We start from the raw sequence: 22,491 nt of genomic DNA on the forward strand, positions 1-22,491 counted from the left end.
TTTACGGCTCCGTCTAATAAGATACAATTAATATATATAATTATATAATAAAATATTTGTTAAAATTAAATAATATGAAAAAAGATTCTCATTATGTAGTGGTCAGAGGCGAAGTAAATCGTGATCATTGAAAGAAGAAAGAAGGGCCGAAGTACAAAAACAGAAAACATATTACAATACAGTACAAAAACATATTATTCCATATTACAATTTTTGGCATAAGTTGAATAATTCTTATTGGTCATGCATACTTGTACATTAATGCAGACCTGTAACGTGCCATAAATCTGTATTTTTATGACCTTTTGTGAATACCTCTTTTGTCGTGAATCCGGCGATGTCTTTCTTTTGTTCCTGCACCTCTCTGTTCCTGAATATGGCTTTCTATATGTGTATATATATATATATATATATATATATATATATATATATATATAAATATAAATATAAATCTTATCTTGTTAGCCAAGTGGGTGTCCACATGAAGCATACCCAAAGAATTACTGATGACTACGCCCACTTGGTTAACAAGAATATATTTATATACAAGAAAGGGGAGGCCATATCTCAAGAATGGAGAGATGCAGAAATAAAAGAAAAACATCTCCGGATTCAGGAGAACAGCGGCATTTACACCAGGTAAAAAATTGTACATATTTATGGCATTTGATAGAGTTTGTATGAGATTAAAAAAGTATGACTACTGTCTTACAAGAATAGTACCACATTTGTCCAAAGGTTTTGTGTAGTATTGCAGTTGAGTCTCATTAACTTTTGATAGAGCTGCAATGCCAGAAACAACCCACATGGTCAGCCGTGGTGATGTTTTTGGAAGGAATTAGTAATAAGTTTGAATCCTTCCCAATTTATTTTACATGCTGTGAAATGTAAGAAACTTAATAGGGAACCTCTCATATCAAGTATTATTTCTAAAGGCTAGAAGATTTAGAGAGAAAAGTCACCTTAAAACATTTTACACGTCAAGGGGAAATCTTGACAGATGCCTCTGGAGAGAGTCCTAGACTTTAGTGTGGATTGCCCATTAACACTTATCATACATGGAGGACTTATGGTTAACCCATTACATTCCTAAGATCATTCATTGGCTATATCCGAGTCAGGGTGCTCATACAGATGCTTCCCTCCTTACTTCTATCTTTGGTCCTGATATTACTTACGTCAGATGACCAACTTTGCAAAGAAAATAAAACTTTGGCCATTGCATCAAAAGTATTTTTTTCAAAGCTGGTCATGTCAACCCTCTCATCTCCAGATATCTGGAACTAAGAGGAAATACAAGGAAGGACACATCTGTAGTAGCATCATCTACTAATATCTACCATGTAGTTGAAATCAATTCAGAAGCGAGCACCATTTCTAACATTAAATTCTTCTATTAGTTGAAGAACTAGAACAGGGTTGGACTGGATCTACTCTACATCTGGAGGTATGGTACGCAAAGCTCCATAGACTCTTTTATTGCAGGACTTCTTCTAATGAAGTCATACAAAACAAGACTATCTTGGTGGCTCAAGTCGATGTTACAGTAGCATCTATTTTGCTAAGAAAAAAATTGAGAGGCTTTATCTAGTCAAAACTAGTAGAACGATTCTGATGACTGTCGGTCAAAGTAACACAAGGACAACACAAGTCCATAATTTTGGCTCCCTTGAGTGGAGAATTAACCTCTGTGACATCCGTATACCCTAATAGGTTGTGTGGACATTGGTTGACGTCAGGAAACAAATTTTGCAATTGGATGCGTTATACTGTAGCTGACCTAGGCAAATACTATTTCTATAACATAAGAGATACTAGACATTCATGGAGGAATTATATTTTTCATTATTTTTTTAACCTTTAAACCTAAATGTCTATGGACATTTTGGAGGGAATTGTCAGCTTTGGTTTCCAAGTGGTTGCCATAATCAAAGAGTCTTGATTCCAGAACGCTATATGACCAGACTCAGGAACCTAAAGTCATATACTTCTTTACTCTTATGGGATGGGGCAGGAAAAATTTTACCTTTCACAGTACCAAGTGAAATCAGTGTGTCCTATTTATTACCTCTGATGTCCTTCAGAGCAGAGGACCATACTTTCTTGCATGTCTTTGCTCTGGTTGTAAAAAGGGGTAAGGGATTCTAATCAAAAGGCCCCGTTTATGTCCTAAAATAGTCTAAGTTTGTAAAACGTGGATGTTGGTGAAGGACACAACCTTGATCTTACAAGGCATAAGCACCAAAATAAGTTGTCCCACGTTCCCTCCTGAGAAATTCTGTTCCTAAGGTCTTCACGTACAATTTGTCGCCTTTTTCAAGATGAAATACAGCCCCAAGAAATATGGACTTTCTCCACTCTGGAGTGTTTCTTGAATTTTTATACGGTTGCGGTTGTTCACAAGGTGTTTTATCTGCTCGGAGAAGTTGCACCTTGGCGTTTTCCATTACGGAATCCAGCATCACATTAAGGGAGATGAGATTTTTGTTTTGTTGGGGACATGGTTTCCCTCCAAACATGGCCTGGCTATATATGAAGTACAGGCCCCTGTGCTTCACGAGAAGTTTGTTGTCCTCAAGTGACAAGTTTCCTTGGCTGAAGGAGTAATATGTTTCGGTGGTCCAAGTCAGCGAGTCCAGAATGGATGGATTGGCTGTAAGAATGGAAACAATAAAAAATAAGTCGTCATTGTCAAGTATTAACCTGACAATTGTGATCTAGAACGGCTTGCCCGATGATTGGGATGACATGGACACCTTTGTACAAAAGGCAAGTGGCCACCAAAATTCTTAATATCAACTAATATTTACAGAATATTTACGGGCAAAATCCAACCTAGATGTCCCCAATGTCTATTAGTGAGAGAAGAGTGGATACAAAGGGCATCCCAATTTCTAGAAGGTCTAGCCCATCCACTGATTGTGAAGGCACTAACATGTAGTGCTCTACTTCACCCTAAAGTGGCACTATTGGGAAATTAAACACTTGCTACCAGACACCCTCACAGATAATAGCAATAGTTAAGAGTCCGTGCAATCAACATGCCATCGGTGGACCCATCGACTAACAAAGGATTTTATGACGTGGAATACCCTTTTAAGGTTAAACTAAAATATATATTTTTATCTCCATAGTTAAAATAGTTATATAACTGATATATACCTTGAAAATGAGCTGCAGGCTTCTCAGGGGCTCTTAATACTGTAAAGGAAAGGGAAGAATTAGGAATGTGGCAAAGTATAGCACAATATTATTTACAGAGGCAATATCTGTTACCAAATTGTGTGATGTAAAAAAAACCAAATAAGGACCTGTACACCCAGATATTGAGGTTGTTCACATGGGGTCTCATATATCAGTCTATGAAAACAGTAAGCATCCATGAATACATCCCTGTACAATGTGAAGTGGAGCTCTTAGATATAGACATCTGAGCTGCAGGCAGTAGGACCAGTGGGCTTTACGCCCATTACTTTTATATCCTTGTGACTTTTTTTTAGCTGTGTTTAATGGTGAAACTAATAATAAAAAACCATTGCCATTAGTTTTAACCCCAGTAAAATAGATAGATCCACCATTGTTCGTAAATCTGAACTTCCATCTTCTCAACTTTTGTAAATTTTGCTTTGAAGGCGAAAAGGATGTTCAGATGAAGGTCACTGGTCTCTGCATGAGACACTTGTTTGTAACATACATTAGAATATAGGACACAGGAAGACGAAAAAAAAACTGCCTACACAGAACAGACCAGAGTGGTAAACAATAGGTGACAATGTTGATTTTTAATGGGGTGAAAACACATAATACTTAGCCTGAAATAGAAACATTAACCCTTTAAGGATGCAGCCAATTTTTAGTATTGCAATATATAGTGAAAATCATGGTCTCCTGTGAAGCCCAGCTGGTGGCTCCATTAGGAAAGGATACTCCATTGGGATTGTACCACTTATTTGTCGCGGTCAGGGATTGATGGCAGCGGTTAAGCGGTTCCGATTGCTGTTGTTAGTGGCAGGCAAAGTATAACACAGTCAGTACCTTCCATGTATGGTGTACATTGCTAATCTTTATGTAGGACCAACGAATGTCCCTATGAGAAGACTGAAGTGTTATCATACAACCTTCATGTAAAAATTGCCCATATATCAATTATTCACTATAAAAAATCATAACCTTATATCATTATTTGTATGTCTGATGGACAAAAAACTCCAGTGGACTATGTAGGAACAATCGTGACTATAATTAACAACCAACGAAGAAAAGAAACGATCAGAAGACCCAAAATTAGTGAAAAAATACAAAATGTACTTTATTAAATGTCACAGGATATAGGGATAAAAGGTGAAAGGCATGAATCAAACCAAATAACACATGTAAGGCAAAAAGCAGGACCACACATGGGTGGGAATAAAGGGAAAGAATTGAATGTAAATAACATTTCAATAAAGGCGGCTATAATATGTGCCCCTGTGCATATTGCATCAATCCCAACTGGCCTAACGTACAGCAAACAATTTGGAAGGGTTAAGGTGAAGACTGATCTGATGGCAAATTACATTCAAATCATTAAATTACATAAAATTGAAGAATGCAACATCTTTCAGTGAGACCAAATAGAAAACATCAACCACAAAAGTGCCAATATATCCACAAGAGTACAAGTGGCCCGATACCGGAAAGTGTAAAACACTTACGTTACACAACTTTCAAATTGATGGCACACAGGGTACTTCATGTTGGATTTTATTTTTTTTAAATCCACTTTTTTTTTAAATCCACACTATGTACAAAAAAGGAAGCCGACCCTGCTTTACAGGTGGCCATGAACATGAGATGGATGACGGCTCCGCCTAACATTCATGTGTTTTCATCGGGGAGAGGGTAGAAAGTCCAGGATGGACTCCTTTGGGTTGTCTTCCCTAAAAAAGAAAGTTCGGGCATTGAAATTTTAAGTGCCTGATTCTTCAGATGGGAGAATCAGGAGTTCCCCATACACATCAGAATATCGTATGGTCCCACCGCCACCGATATTGTTGGGTTCGGCTAACCATCATCTAAATTGTATGGTGGACTTTAGCTATACTAATGTAGATTGAGATCCAAGGAACCCAATGTATACTAATAATTCAGCTCTGAATTATAAAGAAAATCAACCCACCCGTTCCCCCGCCTAATTTTGGACATGTTTTTTTGAACAGTCAGATGCCCAGATGGGATCTAAGTTCACAAGATAAATTAGGATATGGGATCTACCAAGCTTTCCCTGATGCTAAAACTAGTCCTGAGTCCTTTCTAGATATCACATTCTGCCAGAATATGGAAATGTGTGGCCTACAAACTCCGAAAAGTTGGATGGGAACTCTGCAAGTCAGATGACTGATCCAAGAAGCAAGTCCTCAGCAGCTTCTCCTCACCTCACTCTCCTACACTGACAGGATGCCTATTCTGCCCAGCCCTCATACTAGTGTTCCATCTCTGACTCTCAAGAGGCCACTTACCTGAAATGGGCAATCTCATGCAATCTCATGCCCTTACATCCTATGTTCATTTTGCATATCCAGATTCTCTTTGAGCATGGGAAACCAGAGACATATCTCGAAGCTCTAGGGCCATAATGAAAAATCTAAGACTGGGATTGCACCAACCAGTTGCCATTTTTAATACTGGCATCTTAATATGTGATAGTAGGGCTTTGGTCCCATCAGGCTTCAATACCGGTATGTAACTGCTACCTCTTCGCTAATTAGTGTTCCATGCATGTACCAAGTCCTTTATATGTGACCCATCAGTAGGACCCCAAACATAAGACATCAAAGGAACAGGAAATAGACATATTTCTACCTGGATTAGTCGACCTTTGATGATGAGACATCTTGTCTTCCCTCTGTGAAGAAAAATTATATTGAAAAATTTATCCAAGATCTGGAGACAATCGGAAGTTAGAGTTACTGTATTTATTGAAACTTTCTGACTGCGAAAAACAAAATTTGTCCCATTAAATTACTGTCATCGAGTAATCTTCTCCTATCAAGTTGGAAAAAAGTACATATGCTTGTACAGCCTGACAGTTGATAATAAGACAGCATTGGGAGCTTCCCGTTGGACCTGACAGGTGATCAGAACATCCGGTGACAACAGTACCATCCGCCATGTAAGTAGAACATGTAGGCTGGGAGCAAAAGAGGCATCAGACCAGACCTGAAGATTCATTCAGAACCCAGACCCAACAATATTTTGTCCCATGGACCATAAAATTGTGACCCCAGACCAGACCCCTGAGTTAATTCAGAGCAAGACCCCGATTCAATGCCAAAGTCCAGACCATTCAGAACCCAGATTCATCAATTAAGATCCAAGACCAAACCCCTAAATTAGCTGAGATCCAAGACCTCAAAGATTTTTATAATCCCCAGACCAGACCCCTAAAACTTACTCAGATCCCAAACTAAACCGATATATTATTTCAAACTCTAGAACATACTCAATTAATTTAAACTCCAGACCAAAACCCTAAATTAATTCCGACCACAGACAGGACTCCTAAATTCAGACCCCAGATTGATTTGACCCTTATATTAAGTCAAACTCCAGACCAGTCCCTTAAATTAATTAAGAGCCCAGATCTGCCCCTAAATTCATTTTTGGCTATCCACTTCTAGGCACCACTGCATTAACATCATGATACCACTTAGAATAAAGACTACATGTACCGGGTCATCTTGGGTCAGTGGTCCTTATAGCAGTTCTTACTTCAGTGATTATATAGGTTGTCATATAGGTTTCCAGGAAATATATATTAGGAATAACTGATTAAAAGTTAACAACTGTAAAAGAGGATCAAATGTAAAAAAAAAAAAAATTGTTGCAGGCACCTTGTATAAATGGTGAGACCTCTTACCTTCACTGGAGACCCCACTGCAAGACATACAAGGCAGAAAAGGGTTATCAGTCTGCCATATCCTAAAGGAGCAGGGCTCTGCCAAGTCCATGGGCTTCTGGGTGATGTCACACTCATGGCGGCAGTTGGGAGATTGGAAGGATGTTGTGATTGGCAGCTATTGACAATCGGCAGTGAGAAGGAATGTGCAAGTGACCTGTCTTATAACAGTGCAGAAGAGAAGGTGGGAGGAAATGGCAGGGGAAACCCCTACCCCAATCAGGAAACTGACAAACACGCACCAAAAATCCTCCTAAAGACTGCACCAAAAGTGTGAGATGAGACTAAATATACAATAGGATGCATTATTAAGATCAGAAACAGCGCCACTGTAGTCCCTAGGCTGTGTCTGGTATTACAACTCAGCTTCATTCCTTCCGTAATTCTCTTTATTGCGCAGATATTGTGAGTGCTGTTTATAGCTAAAGCATTCTAATGTTTTCTCTGGAACAAAAAGCATTGTAATGTCCACTTTCACACAGCCATTGTCACTGCGATACACAGAGCATTTTAATGTCCATTGAAATACAGAAAACATTCTAATGTCCACTCAAATACATAAAGCATTCTACTCTAATAGTCTAATATTCTACTCTAATACACAGAGAATAGTAAACTCCACTCAAGTGTAGAGATTATTCAAATGTCCAATTTAACACTGAGAGCATTTTAATGTTCACTCTACTTCAGAGAGTATTCTAATGTTTTCACCTATACAGCAAGCATTCTGCGGTCCACTCTAATATAGTGATTGGCCACTGTAATATAGAGAACATTTTAATGACCCCTGTAATACAAAAAGCATTCTAGTGTCCACTTTATTACAGAAAACACCTTAATGTAGACTCTAATGGAGAGACCATATTAATGCTCATTCTAATTCAGAGAGCATTCTAATTCCCACTCTAATATAGAGGCTATTTTAATGTCCACTCTGATTCTAAAATGCCAAGTTCATTATATTAAATACCCTAAACTTCAGTGGGTATCTCAGGGACTTTTGAAAGACAGAAGTTACATACGAAGAGCATTCTATTACCCACTCTAAATATGGAGTGCATCCAAACAATCAATTAAAATTGGAAGCATTATAATGGCAATTCTAGAGCATGTAGATATAATGAGCATATGAGATATACTGAGCATTCCAATAAGCATTCTAGGAATCAGATCGGAAACTTTCCAAATTTGGTGAAGTATTGGTTGTTGGGAAAATCAATGAGCGTGAAAAATTTCTTCCCAAAACTTCACTCCCTTTCTCAGGCCACACCCCTCCTTACACCCCATTTCCTGACTCCTTAATGCGTGTTTGGATATGGGTGATACATCTAATGATGGGCATTGAGACATTACATACAAGAAAAATGGGAGACATTTAGAGGCTTCAGGGTGTACTTGGGAGATTTGACAACTCTTTAAAGGGGCCTTTGCACATAGCGATATTGCTAGCAATATCACTAAAGCGTCACCGATTTTGTGATGCAGCAGCGATATTGCTAGCGATATCGCTATGTGTGATACTTACCTCCGACCGACTCCCCCGCTGTCTGTCGCTGATCGCGCGAGATCGTGCAGGTCCATTTCTCGTTGGACGCTTCCTGCTGGGCTTCCTGCTGGCGCCGATGAGCGACGCATGGATGCGGACGGAGGACATCATGGTCGCGGCGTCTGAAAGGTAAGTAACGACCGTTGCTGCGTCGCTACGTCGCTGTGAGATCTGCCTGTTTGGCAGCTCACTAGTGACCATTTAGCGATGCACCAGCAATCCTGACCGGGTCGTATCGTGGTCAGGATAGCTGGTGTATCGCTAAATGTAAAGGGGCCTTAAGGAGTTCACTTATTCGGGAGCTTCGTGGATAAAATCTGCAAAGTTTATCTAACATGGAGTGAACATCCTATTAAGCACTTGTGGCGTCCCCAGGAGTATGGTCGCCACAATGGCATTACCTTCCTCCTAGGGAGTGTGATGTCATGCTTGGAAGCAATAAGGGATCTCTCTGGCAGTTAACCACAGCACACAACACAGCTCCCACTCCAGGCCAGCAGAGGGTGCTCTGAACCCAAAACTGGGGGAAGAGCTGCTCTCTGGGGGCCGGAAAGGGGAAATTAGGAGTTCGTGTGAGAAGGGCAACGTGTGTGGACGTGAGGAGAAGAGCTGGGAGATTGAGTAGAGAGTTCAGGCTCATTCCCATCTATAGCGCATGATCTGGAGCCTGGTCTCCAAGGTTGTATGGATACTGATGTTCCTGCAGCAGAAACCGGAGGAATAGGAAGCTGTAAATGCTCTGCTCCCATATAAGACTCGGAGGCACAACAGCGACGTGTGAGCCAGAAGAGAAAGGCTACAGCTGTCTGCCATAAGAGGGAGTTCTAAAAAGAATAAGCAAGTGGAACTTCAGTGTAACACAGTACTGCAAGTTCCTAAAACTAAGCGCTAGGAAGGAGACTACACAACCCATCTGCCTAGAGAGATTCCTAAGTTGCTTCCAGGCTAGCCAGCTCCTGTGACATCTGTAATCTGGACCCTGGACTGCATTTGCCAAGCAAAGTAAAGCTAAAGAAACTGCACCCTGTTGTGTCCTTGCCTTTTTCCTACAAACTCACCAGCACTGCTACATCTCTGTGTCAAACACTACACCCTCTTCCTCAACACCTACCCTCTTCATCTACTCTGCCCTGGGACTACAGCCCTGCCTGTGGATGGCTACACCATCATTGCTGCACCCCACCATCTGTCCCAGAGGATCTGTCCGCAGCGTCGGCTTAACATCTTCATTGCCGAACACCACAGGTGGAGTTACGAATCATTCACTCATAAACTTTATTCCATCACTTAATCCCTTTTACATGGGTGCCCAGGGCCACGGACCGGGTCACCGCTACTGTGACACTTCCCTCTGAGATGCCGGTCCGGTACAGAGTACACCACAGCCCTGGGAGGGCGACCCACACTCTAAAATTTATAGTGCATTTGAAAGATCAGTCTGCTATTTAGAGAGCAGTTTAGTGAATTAACTTAAAGAGATTGTCCAGCATATACCTATTTATGACTTCACCCTGGGATAGGTTTTCAATATCAGCTCGGTGGGGGTCCCCCTCCTGTACAATGACTGATAACATCTCTATATACAGTAGATAACACAGAATCCACCATTCATAATATGTGATGTCACAGCTCACCTCCTCCTCATGTCCAATGACTGATAACACCTCTATATACAGTAGATAACACAGGATCCACCATTCACAATAGGTGATATCACAGCTCACCTCCTCCTATACAATGACTGATAGCACATCTATATTCAGCAGATAACACTGGATCCACCTTTCATAATAGGTGATGTCACAGCTCACCTCCTCTTCCTGTACAATGACTGATAACACCTCTATATACAGTAGATAACACAGGATCCACCATACACAAAAGGCAATGTCACAGCTCACCTAATCATCATCTTTTACAATGACTGATAACACCTCTTTGTACAGTAGGTAACACAGGATCCACCATTCACAATAGATGATGTCACAGCTCACCTCCTACTCCTGTACAATGACTGATAACTCCTCTATATACAGTAGATAACATATGATCCACCATTCATAATAGGTGTTGTCAAAGCTCACCTCCTCCCCCTCCTGTACAATGACTGATAACACCTCTTTATAGTGTAGATAACACAGGATCTACCACTCACAATAAGTGATGCCACAGCTCACCTCCTCTTCCCTTCACAATGATCTTTGTACACGCTCATTATATGCTTCAATACAAAAGATAGGGTTTTGGTCTCTTCATTGTCAATAATGTACATGTATTGTTTCCTGATGCAACAGGAAGATAGGGTGAAGATAGGGTGAAAAAAGACTGTGTAGCCATTTTGAAAATTGCAACATTTCTATTTTTTTTATTTTTAATACAGATTGTGATATGAAAAAACAAGACAACAAGGCAAAGATAAGTAACCTGATGCTCATAGACCATGCATCCACTCTAATACAGAGAGCACTTTAATGTCCTTTCTAACATAGAGATTACTCTAATACAGGGAGCACGCTCATGTCCACTCTAATAGAGGGAGTAGTTTAATGCAGAGAGCACTCTCATGTCCACTCTAATAGAAGAAGTTTAATACAGAGAGTACTCTCATATCCATTCTAATTGAGGGTATAGTTTAATGCAGAGAGCACTCTCATATCCACTCTAATAGAGGGTATAGTTTAATGTAGAGAGCACTCTTATGCCCACTCTAATAGAAGGAATAGTTTAACGCAGAGAACACTCTCATGTCCACTCAGTTAGAAGTAGTTTAATGCAGAGAGCATGCTCATGTCCACTCTAATAGAAGGTGTAATTTAATGTAGAGAGCACTCTCATATCGACTATAATAGAAGGAGCTACCCCCACCAATGGCACCCCACTTTTGATGGGCACCCACCGAGAGGAGGTGATCACAAGCTTAGGAAGTGGACAGAGTGCAGTGAGGTAGGTGACCGGATGGCCACAACCTGGAGTTTCTGAATTTCTCCATGGGTCAATGATGGTCAATGGAACAGATTTGTATTCCACCAACTAGGGCCATAGTCCTTTAACCTGGCATCCTGTAGAATGTCAAATCTGTATTCCCCTTCATGGAGCCATGGTGCCTTGGTTGTTTTTCTGTAGAATCTCTATGCAGAAGGCTATAAGTTTCTTTTTATACCCACATATGTGGTTCAGGCCATTATCCACAGGTCAGGGGGATGATGGGATGAGTAACTCTCATTGTTTAACTATTTAATGAATCTGCATAGTTTGTCCTTCATTGTTTTGCAGGTCAGCAATCTACATAGATTATACAATGGTTAATCAACATATTAGCAAACATCAATTGTTCAATGACCCTGAGTCTCTGTCCTCCAAAGATAGTAACACAATAAATTTTAGGAAGTGATATTATAGGTAAACAGCAGCCATTCAACAATTCACAAAACATCAATTCAAGAGTCAACGTTCAGACTCATAAGAACGATAGTCTATGTCTCCAGGCCTACTGAAAATATATGTCTGGAATAATTAAGATTAAATGCTGTGTCATTACACCTTCTAATGTCCATGCTAATACAGAATGCACTCTAATTTCCACTCTAATACAGAGAGTACTCTAATAAACAGAACATCCTTATGTCCACTCTAATAGAGAGTGTACTTTAATACAGAGAGAACTCTAATGTCCACTCAAATACAAAGAACATTCTAATGTCATCTCTAATATGTAAGGCACTCTAATGCCCACTCATATACAGAGAACATTCTAACGTCCTCTCCAATATAGAAGGCACTCTAATATCCACTCATATACAGAGAACATTCTAATGTCCTCTCCATTATAGAAGGCACTCTAATGTCCACTCATATACAGAGAACATTCTAATGTCCTCTCTAATATAGAAGGCATTCTAATGTCCACACTTACACAATGAACATTCTAATATCCACTCTAATACAGAAGGTACTTTAATGTGCACTCTAATACAGAGAGCCGCAGTTCCATTCTCTTGTTTGTCTCCCCTGTGACGTCACCAAGCTCCCGATAACTTTCACTCTTCTTTTCTCTCACTTTTCTCTAATTTTAATTAGTGTTTGTTACAGGAAAGACATCAATGACCTGAGGCTTAAAACCACAGTGATTCTCTGTAAGGACGGAGCAGTGAAACTCCGCAATAGTTGTATTTCTGCCTGGAACCACAAATTGACCGTAAGCAAAAACAAGGTCAGAGAAATGACGAAATGTTAACAGTAGGTGGGAAAACTGCGAGATAGAGAGATACTGGCCTATCAGTGGAGAAGAGTGGAAAATATTGGGCATCTCATGTCCTCATTACGAGTTCCTTATGTGGAGGGGAAGTCCCTTGATGTGCGGCTCTTATAAGCTAAAAACAAACAAAAAGTAACTTGTATAAATGTGTGTGGGCTACACGACAGTCAATTACATTTCATATGAATTCTGTTCACAGAACTGTCACCAGAAACACTGATAAATTGCCAGAAATATCCTCTGCTGCTCACCAGGCCAAACTGACAAAGTGTACTCCAGAAAGATGGAGCAGTGTTTGTCAGGGGCTTCATAATGTACCAGGGGGAACAGAAACACGCTGCCTGGTATCTCTTAGTTTAGGCCCCAGTGTCTTGGTGGACAGTGGTGAAATGTTTTTTATTTCTATGCATTCAGTGTTTTGTGTCCCAGTCCCTGAACTGTATTAGGTTAGTGTCCTTTTACCTGGTGTTCTATGGATTGATATTTTTATTCCATAGATTTATTGTTTGGTGCCCCAGTCTGCGGATTATAGTAGTTTAGGAGCCCATTTTGTTTAGTTTTCTGTCCAAGTTCCTGGTGTCTAAGAGTTTAGAGTCCTATTCCTTGTTATTTAGGGTTGGTTACTACAATTTATTATTTGTGCATTTTTCCCTGGTCTTTATCAGTTTAGTGCCCAAAGCCCCTTTGTCTCTGGTGTCCTGTGGGTTGGTATTTTTCAGTATCTGACTTTCAATTTTATTTGATCTTGTTCCTTGTGTCTATTTTTTTTTACAGATCACCGTAAAAAACATGAATCTGTCAATGAGTGCATGAAAAAAGCAGCATTATTTATAAGTCAATAGTCCCTGACTAGATGGCTGTGATACTCTATACCTACTGCCACACCTCACCATAGACGAAGTGCAGATAAGAGCGGTATTATTATAGCAGAGTAGAATCTTTTTTAATTAGCCCTGAAAATCGATTAAATTAATGTAGCAGCATCAAGGACTGTTATTTCATCAACCCCCCCTGGGGAATATAATGGCTCAGCCTGATATGGAGGAAACCAGGATCTTCTGTACTTACTGTACAAACTATCCTGTCCCGGCTGTGAAATCCTGCATGCAATGTGAGAACTCCTTATGTGAGGACCACCTGACAGCTCACAAAAAGGCACTGAACATATATTACTAATAAAACTCAATGGTTCTTTTGAATTCCAAAAATGTTCCTTCAACTAGAAGGTATATCCAAAGAAAAGATTTCCCATTACTAAGGAGCGGGTCTCCTACACTGGTAAAGATTATGCACTAAGTGCAAGGGATGCCAAAAATTAGAAGGAGGCATTCCAATACCCCTTTGAAGAGACATAGTGGAGGGCCTCAAAAAACCTTTTTTCCCATTATTAAGGAGTGGGTATCCTAGACTGGTAATACTCATGCACTAAGTGCATGGGTTGAAAAACATTTACCCCTGGGGAGTATACATATACTGTATATCAAAGAATTTTGTTCTCTGGTGGAGGCCATGAATCATGCCATACAAGTGGACCACAGAATCTGTGAGAAATGTGGTGAACAGCAGGCTGCTCATTATACTTCCCCGGAGCAGGTCAATTAACCCGAGGTTGAGCCACTGGAGGTTAGAGTTGCCAGTCTACATGTTGCCGAGAGAAGACATAGACAAGATCTCAGACTCTGTACTGTGGTCTCTCTGGACATTTTCTTAAAAATTGTCAAACCTTTCAAACCGTAGGGAGAACATCTGAGTCTAGGTGATGGCTGAGAAGGTCATCCAGACTCCCAGGTACCTCTTTATTCCTCTGATAAAGTACTGATAAATACGATGCCATCAACATTGACGTTCATTGATTGTGGGTCTGCTGCTAACTTTATTGATTTGGGACTGGTTCTGAAGTTAGGGTTAGGGACAATTAGTTTTGAAAGACCCAATCAAATTGTCGCACTTGACAAGACACTGTTTGCTCACAATTTGGTCAAAAGAGCAATGGTGAATTTCACTCTCCAAGTGGGAGCTTTCCACTCTGAATCCATCTCCTGTTTTGTGTTGGATAATTTACTTGCTGGATTGGTAATGGGCTTTCCATGGTTGCAGATTCACAATTCTCTTATTAATTGGTGTCAGAAGGAGATTGTGAAATGTAGCCCCAGTTGTTACAAGAAATGTCTAAAAAACCAGTACAAATATGCTCTGCTAATCTGAAGGGTCTTCCGGGGTATCCGAAGGACTTCGGAGATGTGTTCTCGAAAAAGAGGCAGAGATATTATCTCCCTATGATTGTGCTCTTGATCTTATTCCTATCGCCGAACTGCCAAAAGCTCGCCTTTACAATTTGTCGGGGTCTGAACGGACTGCCGTGAAAGAATATGTTAACGATAATTTATGTAAGGGTCATATCCATCCTTCCTCCTCCCCTGTAGTGGCTGGATTTGTCTTTGTTAAAAAGAAAGATGGGGGTCTCCGTCCTAGCCTTGATTTCCGAAAACTAAACAAAATCATGGTTAAAAATACCTTCTTCCACTCATCCCGACTTTTATATTCATCTTCAGGCCAGAGTGTTTTCTAAACTTGATCTTAGAGGGGTTTACAACTTGATACACATCAAGAAGGGTGATTAGTGGAAAACAGCATTTTTAAAGTCTCAGGGTCTTTTTTAAAACTTTGTCATGCCTTTTGGATCTCCCAGAACCGTTCATTGTGGAGGCGAATGCTTCGGAGATCAGAGTGGGAGCAGTTTTATCGCAGGGGCTGAAAACGCTGACTAATCTGCGTCCATGTGCTTTATTTCTCTAAAACATTTTCGCTAGCAGAGAGAAATTATGATGTTGAGAATTGGGTGTTACTTGCTGTCAGATTGGTCTTTGAGGAATAAAGGCATTTTTTTGTAGGGGCGGTTCATCCAACTACAGTGGTTACTGATGACAAGAATGTAGCTTACATTGAATCATCTAAAAGGTTGTCTCGTAGACAGACCAGATGGTGCTTGTTTTTCTCTCAGTTTAATTTTTCAATTACATTCTGGCCCGGAGTCCAAGAATGTGAAAGCTGATGCAGTATCTCATAGTCTCGATTCAATTTCTCCTCCAGAACCACCATCCTTTATTATTCCTTAGGGTATTGTGATTTCTATGGTAACCTTGGAATTCAAAGAGAAAATTCATAAAGTCCAGTCGTTGGCTCCTTCCGTTACCCCAGGGTCCAAATTATTTGTGCTTGTGTACCTAAGATTACGGGTGTTACAGTAATTTCATGATTCCGTCTTAAGTGGTCATCCTGATATTATTGCTACACTGAAAGCCACTGCTAGATTTTGTCTGGTGGCCGTCCATGCATAATGATATTAAAGATTTTGTATTTGTTTGTGAAGTCTGTGCATGAGCTAATGTTAGTCAAAGCCGGCCGGCTGGGGAATTGGCACCATTGCCAATTCCAGAAAGACCATGGACTCATTTGGCCATGGATTTCAATGCAGATTTGCCTCTGTCTGGTGGGAAAACTGTTATCTGGGTGGTAGTTGACCGATTCAGCAAACAAGCTAATTTTGTTCCTTTGTCAGGATTACCTAATGCACTGTCCATGTTGTTTATTTCTCATCTTGTATGGCTACATGGGATCCCTCTGTACATTGTGTCTGATAGGGGAGTACAATTTCTCTCTAAATTCTTGAGAGCTTTTTGTAGTAAACTCGGAATTGACTTGTCATTTTCATCTGCTTACCATCCTGAAACCAGGGGTCAGGCTGAGAGGACAAATCAATCTTTGGAACAAATTTTAGGCTATGTGCCCACGTAGCGTTTCTCATGCAGAATAAACCTGAGCAGAATCGCACACCCTGCTCCCGGGAAAACGCATGTGTTTTTTGACGCGCTTTTGTAAGCGTTTGTCAAGCGTTTTTGCATGCGTTTTCTTAAGCGTTTTTGCCCATATTATTGATGGTATGCAGAATCGCGTACGATTCAGCAAAATTAATGAACATGCTGCGTATTTAACCGCTAAGCATTTCCGCAGCGGTTAAAAACGCACCATTGGCACAACATGTGCGTTTTCCATTACAAAACCAATGAATGTTTTTCTTAAGCGTTTCTGCAGCAGAAACGCTTGTCTAAAAGCACTGCAGAAACGCTTAAAAAATGCTACATGGGCACACAGCCTTAAGGTGTTTTGTGATAGCTCGGCAGGAGGACTGGTCTTTGTTTTTTCCTCTCACTGAGTTTGCTTTTAACAGTTGAGTGAATCAATCCACGGGAACCTCACCGTTCTTATATAATTATGTTTTTCATCTTTGGTGAATTTTTTAGGTTAATTTCTGAATGTCCGGGGTGGAGGTCACCGTGCAGAGAATTGTTGCTGTCTGGAGAGAGATTCAAAAGAATAATGGAACTGCTCAGATTCACTAAAAGCGGAAGGGAAATAGAAGACGTTCGGTTGATCCTGTTTTTAAGATTGGGGATAAGTTTTGGTTGTCATCTAGGACCGTTAAATTTAAAGTGTTTTCCATGAAGTTGGGTTCAAAGTTTATTGGTCCTTTTGACATCCTAATGGTGGTCAATCCTGTGACATTTAGATTAAAACTTCCTCCATACCTTCATATCCCTAACGTGTTCCATAAATCCCTATTAAAGTAGTTTGTCCCTTCTGCATTGTCTCCCTCATCCTCACCTCCACAGGTTTCAGTAGACAGTGGCCTGGAGTATGAGGTTCAGAATTGGGGGATTACCTCCAATACTTTATCCACTGGATTGCATATGGACCAGAGGAGAGATCCTGGATCCCTGCTCAAGATGTGAAGGCTGATTGGTTAATTAAAGGCCTTCCATCTAAAATTTCCTGGGAAGCCTGAAGGTCTATTGCCCCCCCAGAAGATGGGGTACTTTCACAGTTCCACCCCTCAATGTGACTGGATACAGTGTTTGACATCTTAGCCATCTAATCTGGTACAGGCATGGTTGGATTGAGGCATCGGGACACCGGAGGATCCTCCAGTGGGCCCTGCCCCCTGCCCCAGCTCCTGCCGCCTTCATTAGTCCCTGCCCTGCGTGTCAATAGTGCCTACAACTGACTGGCTGTGCTGTGTGCAGATGTCAGGTGCACCGACAGCTGGGCCTAACTCCTAGACTAGGCGCAAACTCCCCTCATCCAGCTGAGAGTACTGTGCCAGCCATTTCCACATCATCCTATAAAACCCAGTAATGACGTCACTAGGCTGTTCTGTGCGCACAGGACCTATGATGAGGTCACAGGAGGGGAGGAGTCAGGAGTCACATGGCCAGGGGCCTCAGTGTATGCAGGATTCTGCTGTACTGGCTGTCATGGTGCTGGATGATGGGAAGTTTGTGTGGGGTCAGGAGGGGTTTACAGGGTGGATGTAGCAGAGCCGTGAGTGTACGAGGTGTACAGAGTGGAGCCATGTGTGTACGGAGCGGAGCCGCGTGTGTATGGGGTGTACGGAGCCGGACCCACGTGTGTACAAGCTGTACGGAGCAGAGCCGTGTGTGTACGAGGTGTATGGAGCGGAGCCGTGTGTGTACGACATGTACGGAGTGGAGCCGTGTGTGTATGAGGTATACGGAGCAGAGCCCAATGTGTGCGAGGTGTACAGAGCGGAGCCACGTGTGTACGAAGCGGAGCCACGTGTGTATGGGGTGTACGGAGTGGAGCCATGTGTGTACGAGGTGTATGGAGCAGAACCGTGTGTGTACGAGGTGTATGGAACGGAGCTTTGTGTGTATGAAGTGTACAGAGCCGTGTGTGTGTACTGAGTGGAGCCGCGTGTGTATGGGGTGTATGAAAAAGAGCCCTGTGTGTACGAACTGTACGGAGCTAAGTCGTGTGTATATGGAGTGTACGAAAAAGATCCCTGTGTGTACAAAGTGTACGGAGCTGAGCCGTGTGTGTACGGAACGGAGCAGAGCCATGTGTGTACGAGGTGTACGGAGAGGAGCCACGTGTGTGCGGGGTGTACGAAACAGAGCCCTGTGTGTACAAAGTGTATGGAGATGAGCCGTGTGTGTACGGAGCGGAGCAGAGCCATGTGTGTACGAGGTTTATGGAGTGGAGACGTGTGTACTGAGTGGAGCCGTGTATTTGCGAGGTGCACGGAATGGAGCCGTGTATGAGGCATACAAAGCGTAACCATGTGTGTATGAGGAGTCCGGAGCCGTGCGTGTACAAGGTGTATGTTGGGGAGCATTCATACCTAACAATAGATGCGAAAAAGAGATGAATCCAGCGAGCCAAGTTTGAAGTACATAAAAAATCTTTTTCTTTATTTCAAACGTAGATTAAAAATATTTATCCATAGCAGCATATTATAAATATAGGCAGAGATGGGAAAAATTACTGCTGTAAAGCGCACGGCAAGACACGTTTCGGCTAAACCTTTATCATTGCCATAATACACATTGCTATTTTTCTGGGATATAAGAAGGAAAAGATCCTAAGATAGGTGGTGCTATAGTTGATTAAGCGTTAATAGATCACACTTGTGAGCATCCACCTATAAGATTAACTATTTAAAAACAAGTGTTAACCCTAACTGAAGCTAATACGCTAGCAGTAATTTTTCCAAATATTTTACAATACATGATATAACAGAATATATATACAGAGATTTTTTTCATGTTATCCTCCACAATACTTCCATAATATAATTTTTACTCAAAAAAAAAAAAAAATATATATATATTTATGAACTTAAGACAGAGCAGGTTATAATTGTTAACATAAGAATCATAATTTTAGGATTTTTAATATATTCTAATTAAATCTTGTCTATTATTTAAGCCTATTGGCATCCTAGTTTCCAAAGTAAAAATCCAAGCAGATTCTCTGTTAAGTAGTTTACGTTTTCTATCGCCCCCTCTGGTAGACCGTGTTACTAACTCTATTGCTTTAAACCTGAAGCTATCAAAATTGCCAGAATGATATTGTGAAAAATGCCTGGAGACCGCTGATGGATTGAAGCTGGAGGGGTTAATAGCATCAGAGATGTGTCTTCTAATTCTTTTCCTCAGTTTTCCCGTTGTACAACCTATATACTGTTTACAACATAGTATACAGTCAATCAAATATACTACATAGGTGGAATTACAGTTCAAAAAACTGTTAATAAAATATTCTTTGTTGCTATGGAATGAGGAAAATTTGTTGATTTTATGTGCATATTGACAACAAGTACATCTCTTATTTCCACATTTAAAAAACCCCTTTAATTTCTGCCAGGTGTCACTGGTTTCCAGCTAAGAATTCAAATACAGACTAGGCGATAGTTTATCCTGCAAAGTAGGTGCTTTTTTTGCTACATAAGTGATTTGGTTTTCTGCAATAATTTGTTTTAGTTTTGGATCCTGGCTTAACACAGGAATATATTTCTTTATAATAGAGACTATGTTGTTATACTGGAGACTATATGGAGTAGAGAAAAAATTTTTTTTATTATTTGGAGATTGTGATTTTTTTTATTTATTATTAAATCCTTTCTATCAATATCCTTAACTATTTTGGTTGCTCTCTGTAACATCCAATTTGGATATCCTCTATTTTTTAGTCTCGTATTAACTAATTCCTGTGCATTTTTATATGTTTTTGGATCAGTCGAATTTCGTTTATACCTTATAAGCTCTCCTATGGGGATGTTTTTTATCACATGTTGAGGATGGCAAGAATCAGCTGCCAATAAAGTATTTTTGGCAGTGCTTTTGCGGTAGGGGCTAATAAAGATTTTTTTGTTGCCATTTTCATCTAGACCTGCTGTTAATGTGACATCTAGAAAATTCACTGAATTTTTATTCCAAAAATATGTAAAGGCTAAATTGAAATCATTCACATTGATGCTGTTTATAAAACTGGAGGCTTCCTCCTGTGTTCCTTTCCATATAATGACTAAGTCATCTATATAACGCCCTGTCCACACCAGGCTTTTGGAAAAAAGATTGGAGTCAGCATATAGGACCAATTCCTCCCATCTGGCCATAACTAAATTTGCCAGAGACGGGGAGAACTTGGCCCCCATGCTGACTCCAGTCTTCTGCAGAAAAAAATCTGCTATTAAAAGAAAAATAATTGTGACTGAGTAAAAACCTTAGTGCCATTACCAAAAAATCCTTGATTTCTATAGCATAATTACTAAATGTTTCTAAGTGATAAATTAAGGAATCTATGGCCACCCCATGAGGGATCGATGGATATACTGAAACCACATCACTTGTAATCCAGGAGTATTGATCTTCCCATACAAAATTTTCCATCATGGTAACTAAAGCTTTGGTATCTCTAATGTAACTAGGGATTTCTTTCACCAGAGGCTGTAAGTAATGATCCACCCATTCTCCTAATCTCTCTCCCAAAGATCCAATACCTGCCACTATGGGGCGTAGTGGAGGTGGAAATACATCCTTATGGACCTTAGGGAGGGAATGATAAATAGGAACAATTGGACAGGTGACATGTAAATAGTCAGATAACCTCTGTGTTAGAGCCCCATTGAATAAGCCCTCCTCTAGCAATGCTTTAAGCTCCCCATTAAATTCAATAGTAGGATCATAGCATATTTTTTGATAGGCATGAGAATTCTCAAGGTCTAATAAATTCAACCTTTCATACAATCCTGCATTAACAATAACTACTCCTCCCCCTTTGTCAGCCTCACGTACTAACAGATCTTTACTACTTATTAAATCCTTTAAAGCCATTCTTTCTTTTGTAGATAAATTATTTCTATTTATAGGGTTATTTCTAATTTCTTTATCCAGCTCTATAAGTTCACTTTCCACCAGCTCCTGGAAAGAATCCAGGACTCGTGGTCGTGACCTCAGGGGATAAAATTGAGGATTTTTTGTATGAAAGGTTGAATTCAGATCTATATAACTATCTGTGCTTTCACATTGTAGTTTTTTGCGGACAAAAGTGTTTTTTGTTCTTCATAGGATAACATGATATCTTCATCTATAATAGGCATATCATCATATAACTTTGTAACATTATCATCAGAAAAATGACATTTAATGGTAAAATTGCGTGCCAATTTGTTAACATCTAACAAGGTTTTATACAAATCAAAGTTATACGTCGGACAATAGCCTAGTCCTCTAGATAACAAGGAAATTTGATCTTCCGTTAGTATATAACTAGAGAGGCTCCATATAGGAACCTCTAATACCTCCGATTTTTGTTCCTTTGCGGGTTTCTTCTTGCTGGCACTATGGTGTTTCCGCCCGCCTCTTTTCCTCCGTTTTTTGAAACCTTTCTAGAATAAAAAGTCCTTTGTTGTATTCCAGGATTGTATACGCCGTCATTTTCTTTATTAGAAGTGAATAAAGATGAAGAATCCAAAGTGTCCTCTGTAGAATTGTATGAAGAGGAATCTGAACTTTTATTCCCATCTGAGAAAGTCACTTTGTTTCTATTCTGTGTATACAGATTTTTCTTTAATGTAGGGCGTGGATAGGATTGCCAATTATAGACTTTATTTTCTTTGTAGTCTTTCAGTTCTCTTTCAAACTTTCTTTTCTTAATATCTGTAATAGAATTTTCCAATTTAACCAAGTTTGATTTCATTTTATCTTGTAATTTTTGAAAGTCCACATGTTGTGAAAATTTAGCAAGATCATTTTTAAGATCCTTGATATCTGTCTGTATGGAAGCTAGGTGAACTTCCTCCTCCTTGATAATCAGTTGAATAAGCTTCAAGGAACATGTGCTGAGAATGTCCTCCCATTTTCTCTGGAATTCCTCACTGAAATGAGCTGTAGC

The 22,491-nt window shown here is 40.2% G+C and overlaps 1 protein-coding gene across 1 annotated transcript; it reads right to left on the bottom strand.

The window, feature by feature from the left end:
* Positions 1-561: 561 nt before the first annotated feature.
* On the bottom strand, positions 562-7,047 carry LOC141051657 (lymphotoxin-alpha-like). Its single transcript, XM_073548664.1, has 4 exons — positions 6,899-7,047; positions 5,842-5,884; positions 3,163-3,201; positions 562-2,653 (listed from the first exon to the last, which is right to left on the bottom strand). The coding sequence occupies exons 1-4, from the start codon at positions 7,013-7,015 to the stop codon at positions 2,226-2,228; spliced, it is 627 nt and encodes a 208-aa protein (XP_073404765.1). The 5' UTR covers positions 7,016-7,047; the 3' UTR covers positions 562-2,225.
* Positions 7,048-22,491: the final 15,444 nt, after the last annotated feature.

This window comes from Dendrobates tinctorius, unplaced genomic scaffold, assembly GCF_039654945.1.
Source record: "Dendrobates tinctorius isolate UK_male_01 unplaced genomic scaffold, ASM3965494v1 ptg000158l, whole genome shotgun sequence".
In the NCBI taxonomy this organism is placed as follows: domain Eukaryota; kingdom Metazoa; phylum Chordata; class Amphibia; order Anura; family Dendrobatidae; genus Dendrobates; species Dendrobates tinctorius.

Bases quoted from the DNA above. Each gene is read 5' to 3' on its own strand.
- LOC141051657 (XM_073548664.1), bottom strand. From the start codon at position 7,015: ATGAGTGTGACATCACCCAGAAGCCCATGGACTTGGCAGAGCCCTGCT. The intron at 5,885-6,898 runs GTAAGAGGTCTC...TTTTCTTCACAG, and splicing joins CAGTGGGGTCTCCAGTGAAG to AGGGAAGACAAGATGTCTCA. The intron at 3,202-5,841 runs GTAGAAATATGT...TTTCCTTTACAG, and splicing joins TCAAAGGTCGACTAATCCAG to TATTAAGAGCCCCTGAGAAG.